Source organism: Raphanus sativus, chromosome 9 (genome assembly GCF_000801105.2).
Source record: "Raphanus sativus cultivar WK10039 chromosome 9, ASM80110v3, whole genome shotgun sequence".
NCBI lineage: Eukaryota > Viridiplantae > Streptophyta > Magnoliopsida > Brassicales > Brassicaceae > Raphanus > Raphanus sativus.
In genome coordinates this window covers 25,970,321-25,977,537 of record NC_079519.1, presented here as the reverse complement: position 1 = coordinate 25,977,537, position 7,217 = coordinate 25,970,321, and the positions used below count along the sequence as shown (strand labels likewise).

Sequence of the window (7,217 nt, the reverse complement as noted above, 5' to 3'; positions counted from 1 at the left end):
TACACCATCTATACTATTAAAAGAGAAACATTCTGAAAAAATCTACTTATGAAAAGTCATTGAACCTATTCACTAGAATTTATTTAGACTCAATATTTAATTTCTAATCATAGCATATCCTAAATAATATACAATTAGTTATAAATGTAACAATCTATACTATTAAAAGAGAAACATTCTGAAAAAATCTACTTATGAAAAGTCATTGAACCTATTCACTAAAATTTATTTAGACTCAATATTTAATTTCTAATCATAGCATATCCTAAATAATATACAATTAGTTATAAATGTAACAAAACGTTTAGGCCCACTAAACTACGTATTAGGAAAGTTCAGTTAATTACAATATCTACACAATTATATTCATAAAAAAAATCTTCAAAGATTGCCAAAGAAAAAAACAAATTTATGAATAAAATCATATGAAATTCACGTTCATATGCAATTCACGTGTGAGTCAAAATAACATATTTAGTTTAATATTGTACTCATCAATTATATTCTAATATATTATTATTTCAAGTCTCAAAACCATAACTACTCAAATGATACTTTATACAAAAATAACAATTTAAATACAGTCGAATACAAATATATTTAAAGAAATTATTTTATCACCCAACGTTAAAATTCTTATGTAGTAACATTATGCACTATTTCTTATACTCAATAACTCAATAATGGATCTATAATATTTAGAAATTAATTATCAAAATGAACAAAGTTTATATCATATACCATGCCATCTTACAAATATAGTTTTAAATGCTTGCAAAATCAAATTTGATAAAGAAAACCAACCAATATGTTTAAAATTAAATTATGTATCACGTTAAATTAATTTTTAATAACAATACATATCTACACTATTAAATTAGCCAAAAATCTATCAAATACATCTTACGTCTTACTAACTTAACAAGTATGACTTATAAAATTTACATAAAATATAATAAAAAGGAAAATATGGGCATTTGAGTCCTCAAATCGTGCAAGGGCCGGTTCCTTGCTGGTCCTGATCTTTTAGATCCTAGACATTTGAATCTAAGTAAGAATTAGAAAAAAAAAATTATATTTAGATCGGTTATTTTTGATTAAAAGTCGGTTGGATATATAATTCAAACACATGTTAAATACCTGTACTTTTTGGGTATATAATAGGTTCGGATTAGTTCAAGTATTTAAAACCCAAAAAAGACTAGAAATATCTGAAAACCCAAAATATATAAAACACGAAAAAACTCAAAAACTAAATAAAACCCACAAAAATCCAAATATCCAAAAACTTTAAATTCTACTTGAAATCAGGCTGAGGAACCGGAAATACCCTAAATTTTATCCGAATACTTCAAATATATTTTTAAAATTTTGATATTTTACCTAAAATCCAAATCAAACCCAAAAAAAAACTCAAACACAAAACTTGAAAAAAATATCTTTAATACCAAAAACTTATCCAAAATAACTAAATATACAATTCAAGTACTTTGGATATTGATCGGTATCGGATAGACATGGACTCAAACAAAGACCTGCGGATCCAAAAATATACCCAATAGATAATTTTTCCTAGATCAGAACCTGAACTGAGTCTGCATTTTTGAGTGGTTTGGTTTTTCGACTTCTGGTAAAATACCTATGCCTACAAAAGAGTTACATAAGAGTGTGCATACAAATTTTAATTAAACTAATTTAAAAATTATAAAATTTTAAGCAAATTCTCTTATACAATATAATATAACTTTGTAACATAATATATAACTATTTATAATTTAAAAAAACCCGCGCTTTTGAAGCGCGGGTCAATATCTAGTTAGAATCTTAAATCAAGAGCATTGCTTAGCATCAACAAGGAGATAGGTTCACACCTTTCAAATCCAAATTGGTTCTGTTAAGAACATATCCAAAGTTAAAGAAACCTGTGAATCTGTGATAACCTCCTTGTTTTTTTTGTGCTCTTGCAATAACGTGAAGAGCAAGTGTTGTTTTTTGAGATGCTTCAGGACCATATGTCTCATCTGACACATCCTCGTCGAATGTAAAAATAAGCAGAACAATAAGAAGCTACCCAAGGCCGAGACTGATAATACAGGACTTTTTGAAGCATAGTTTGACCAAATCGACAAGTTCTATAATTCAGACCAGTTCATTGAGAACACACGATAACCAAACCAAAGAACATTTTTAATAAAAAAAGAAAAAAGCAAACCACCACCCAAAACTTGATATCATAAAAACTGGACCATGACTCTCCAAATTAAGAAACACGACCTAGTCTCAAAGACCTGACTCTTTTCTTTCTTCTTCTTCATAAATAAGAAGCAGCTTCTTCGCCGGTAAAGAAGACTCCTCACTGCTGCTTACACTCCGGTGGTCTCTCACCTTGTTGGCCTTCGGCAAGCTGACTTCTTCCAGACTTCTGTTCACAGAAAAAAGAAAAAAGCTCAGGTTAGCAACATCACTTGCGTAATCAACATCAAAGAGGTCCTACGATCTTGACTGAGTGATTGTCAAACCTTGTGCCCAGCTGATGACTGCAACAAAACAAAGACAAACCACCCTAAATAAGCTTCAGAGGTTTAAGTTTTACAATAGAAATAAACCATATAACCTCTCATATTACCTTCTTTCCTTGTTCTTCTTCCTCGTCCTCATCATCGTCTTCCTCATCCTCCTCATCGTCTTCCTCGTCCTCATCATCATCTTCATCAATCTCATCATCATCGTCATCCATCTCAAGGTCATCTGGGTCAACAGCTTCCCCAGTGAACCATGACACCGCATGCGAGATTATTTTCTCTTTAATGGTTGATCTACATGATAATAAAAAAAAAATGAACAGAATCAGATCCTAGAACTGTATTAAGAAGTAAAGAGCATTGAAGATCCAGTAGAAAAGCACACATACCCAATATCATAGTCGTGCTCCATTTGACCTTGAAGTTCCTCAGCCTGTGCAATAATAAATCATCATGTCAAACATTCAACGTATTAAGAAATGCTAAATCAAAAACTAAAACTGCACTTGGAGATGGCCCATACCATGTCATCATCAAGATCATCCTCGTCATCAGGAACCTGAGGTGGACTGAAAAAGTTGAAGAAACTCTCACAGTCCTCAGTCTTAGTGATCGGCTTTGTGTTTTTAGATCCCTTCTTCGGCTTCTTTTTAAGGATCTTCTGAGTCAAACATTTTCCAGGATACCACTCGATCTCCGTCCTGAATAAATAGTGTAAAAAGGATCATCAATAAGACTTCTTGTCTTTTAAGAAACAAAAAAAACAGCAAATGCATGATAAAGAGAAAAGATGATACCCAATGGCCTTTTCGAGGATAGGCTCATCTTCATCAATCATGTGATATGTCTTTGACAAGACAGTGTTCTTAAAGTAAGGGTTCTCATCAAAGAAAAAATCGAGCTTGAACCCTTTTGGTTCTTCAACCTTGTTCCACTTGATGTCTTTGAGATACTTGAGAGCTCCTTCGTCTCGCTCAGTTATCTAGAATCATGTGAAAGAAACACATAAAGATAAAAGATAAAAGACAATCGCCTTTTAATTAACAAAGAGAAAGAAAGAGAGTATCCTAGCAACAAACCTCCTCAGCGGTAATTTCATTGTTCTTCAGTGCAATAAGCCAGAAATCAGGTACTCCTTTCTCTGCAAAAAAAAAAAAGATGTTCGCATCAACTGACAGTTTGAAACATGATTTCACCATCACTGGAAAGTGGAAACTAAAAACATAACCAGGTTTCTTAGTGTAAGTAGTTGACAACACACACCTTCAGCGGCTTTATCTTCTCCTTGTTCAGTTTTCACTTCTTCTGGTCCACCTTCAACTTCAACCACACCAGTGACAATCTCATATCGCTGTTTTTATGTGATCAATGCGATAGGAAAGCAGAAAAACATTAAATTCGGTTATAATCATCCGACAGAGAGAAGTCATGTTAAACTTTTATTAGTCTTCTTCTAATAATAGGTAGGGAAAGCAACAATAACAGCTATAATCATGTAGGCATACAAACAAAAAGAAGTAAAGAACACACAACACAATGGATAGATAAGCAAGTAGAAATCTTCATAACCAAACTTTTGTAAAGGTATCTTGTGATGAAAGAATGAAAAGTTGCATTACCTTGGTATAGAAAGGCTGATACAATTTCTGATATTTAGCTTCTAGAGCTGCCCTCTCCTCGAAAAACTTGGCTTCGATTTCATCATGTTGGTTCTGCAATACAAAAAGGAATCAGATATAACTCTGGACTACTCCAACAAAATGTAATCAGAGCCCAACTAAATGCAAAATGAGTCCATAAATCATCTAAGACTTGCCTGAATCTCTCTAAGAACCTCGACACGCTTCCTGACGGCAGGACTCAAGTTCTCAAGGACATCAGAGTGTTGTCCAGCCAAATTCTGCAACTTGTTCTGTACACAAACGCACAAACAGACAGACAGACAGAACAACAATCAAATCACATACAGTTTACTTAAACTTAAAAGTCAATTGATATGAATCATTTTAGTCAAATCAATACTCAAAGTAAAAAAAAAAGAAAACAGACCTTAAGAGCATTGACAAGCCCAGCTCTATCCTCCTCGTTAAGAGCTACCAAAAGCAAAGAGAAGCAATTTTCGATAAAAATCTTATATGAAAACAAAAGAATTCAGGAGAGACAACGAATAATTACCGGCAGTGAGATCGGACATGTTCAAGTTGTTGACCTTGTCGCTGCTCATCTTCGCAAGTAAAAGAGAATAAGAGTCTGGCGGAGGAAGAGGAAAAGAAGAAACCTTTTTAAAACCCTAGTTTTTTGGGGGATGACAGCCCAGCGACCCCCTAAATAATTGAAAAAAATGAAAATGAACAGACCGAAATAATTGGGCACACTTTTATATATATACTAGATTACGAGGGTGTATTTTTTTTTTTTAAATTTAATTTTTATATTTATGTTTTGAACTATATTTATGTTTTTATGTATATAATATTTTTCTTAAATAAGTAATAATATATTTTAATAAATGTATTAAAATAGTTGGACTATACCTACGTAATTGTGTTTTAATAGAACAGATATATATATAAAAGGCAAATTTCATAAGTACTTAAAATTTGTGATTAAAACGATTAAATTCACTCTCTTAAATTATTTATAAATGTTAAGAAATAATTTATAAACAACAATCACAAAATCCTAAACTTAAAAATTAGTGTTTTTTTAAACGGCATTTTGAAAAGTAATAGACAATTTTAAGTATTTTAATCATTTTTTCTTTTCAAAAATAGGCCGAAATCCAAAATATTTAATTTACTGATTATTGTTTAAGATTTAATATTTAGGAGTGGAGTTGGATTTTATAAAATTCTATAAATAAGACTTACACTTTTATATAGTATTTAGGAGTGTTAATTTTGTGATATATTCACTAATCACTGACAAGAACATGTGTTACAATTCCAAATGTAGAAAATTCAGCTTCGATGTCTTATAACTCCTTGTTTCTTCTTCCTACCATCGAAGACAAACGAGTCTAAGAACGCAACTAATGGTGCAAATAAAGCCGCACCGACTGCTGCACCCATCTTCCCAAACCGGATCATATTATCTTCGTCCGGGTCAACACAAGCATCCATAGGCGGACCACACAAACCCTCGTTATTAGCAAAAACGTCCACTCCGATTTTCAAGTGTTGTTCATTAAATCTAGGGATGGGACCGGTCAGTTGATTGCCTGCCACTGAGAACCTGGTGAGCCGCCCAAGTGACAGTAGCTCGGGAGGAAGCTGACCAGTGAACTGGTTATGCTGAAGCATAAGAGTGTTCAGATAGGAAACATTTGATAAACCTGTTGGGATTTCACCGGAGAATTGATTGCGAGAGAGGTCGAGAGTTGTAACTGATGGAATCAAAGAGGCTATATTATATGGTAAAGCTCCAGAGAAGCTGTTCCTAGAAAGATCTAGAGCTGTCATATCAGTACATTGTTTAATCCCGATAGGAAACTCACCTTCGAGACCAAAACCAGAAAGTTTAATGCCCAAAACCCTATTCTCGTCAGCATGCCAGCAAGTCACACCACTGAACCTGCAGATATAACCTGCAGAATAATTGCCAAATACCCAACTCGATAAGTATCCATTTGGATCCTTAACTTGGGAACGTATGTTCCCCAAGCATTTTACGTCGGCCTCGTTTGCACCTGTGAAGCTAGACACCAGCAAGAACCATAGACAAGTTGAGAGTAGGGGTATTAAGGACATTTTTGAGTGATTGAGAGCTTTGATCAATGGAAGATTACACGAGAGAGGTTTAAGCAAGAATAGCAAGTGTAAATTGTTATAGAATCCAAAACTTGAGCGTGATAAGTTAATAGTTATAAAGATTTTCTAAAGTCACAAGTCGTCTCTTGTCGCGTAAAACGGGTTCCACAGAGGAGATTTGATAATATTCATCCACACACAATGATTTCGGCTTGTCCCCTGGGCCCTGAGTTTGAATTTTAACTGTGGAAAAAATGTTAAATCATGGTGTACGAGTGAATACTTTCGTATAAGAATCTTAAGGCTTTTGTACAGACTGAGTATAAGAATATTCAAGACTGATACCAGTCATGGCGGTTAAAAACATTTATCAGAGACACTGTCACTGAAAAGAATAAAGAAAGAGGTCGGTTTGTGTAGATGTGTATGTGTTGTATACATTGTTGGTGCCAATCAATATTTTTAATCCGACCCAGATACTGAATCAGATCACTCTCTCAGCCACCGGATTACTCTTTGATTGAACAGCATATCAATAAATTAATAAATAGTAATATATATAAACATAATATTATTAATCATTGAATAATATAAGATAATATCAAGTTTTATTCAAAATATAACTGAAATTTTAAATTTTACTTTAATTTCAATTTTCATCCACCACAAAATAAATTATTTGATTAATTTTTGATACCAAATAAGAACTTTGGCCAAAAATAAGATAACAAATAATTAAATAAAATATGATAAAATTAATCTTTAAATCTAAAATGAATATAAAGACAAACTTGCTATATGCTTTCAATAACAAAAGTAAAATAATAGTCTAACAGTGTTATTAATTATATGAATAAACTTTGGTTTATTTATTATCATTTTCTTCGAATAACATAGTACAACTTTCATCAAAGTCTAAAAACTACAAAAAAATAGTTTATTCAGT

The 7,217-nt window shown here is 32.5% G+C and overlaps 2 protein-coding genes across 3 annotated transcripts; both read right to left on the bottom strand.

The window, feature by feature from the left end:
- Positions 1 to 2,112: 2,112 nt before the first annotated feature.
- LOC108823702 (nucleosome assembly protein 1;2-like) lies at positions 2,113 to 4,859 on the bottom strand. Of its 2 annotated transcripts, XM_018596984.2 has the most exons (12): positions 4,698 to 4,858; positions 4,572 to 4,615; positions 4,339 to 4,434; positions 4,142 to 4,234; positions 3,786 to 3,873; positions 3,602 to 3,663; positions 3,320 to 3,504; positions 3,046 to 3,223; positions 2,912 to 2,955; positions 2,627 to 2,816; positions 2,520 to 2,537; positions 2,113 to 2,422 (listed from the first exon to the last, which is right to left on the bottom strand). In XM_018596984.2, exons 1-12 carry the CDS (start codon positions 4,744 to 4,746, stop codon positions 2,354 to 2,356), a joined length of 1,116 nt encoding a protein of 371 aa, XP_018452486.1. In that variant the 5' UTR covers positions 4,747 to 4,858; the 3' UTR covers positions 2,113 to 2,353. The 2 variants fall into 2 exon arrangements, with proteins under 2 accessions (XP_018452486.1, XP_056851301.1); XM_056995321.1 differs by lacking the exon at positions 2,520 to 2,537 and having other exon boundaries at positions 4,698 to 4,859.
- Positions 4,860 to 5,482: 623 nt separating this feature from the next.
- Positions 5,483 to 6,271, bottom strand: LOC108825139 (probably inactive leucine-rich repeat receptor-like protein kinase At5g48380). The gene has a single exon (XM_018598473.2). It carries the CDS (start codon positions 6,269 to 6,271, stop codon positions 5,483 to 5,485), a length of 789 nt encoding a protein of 262 aa, XP_018453975.2.
- Positions 6,272 to 7,217: the final 946 nt, after the last annotated feature.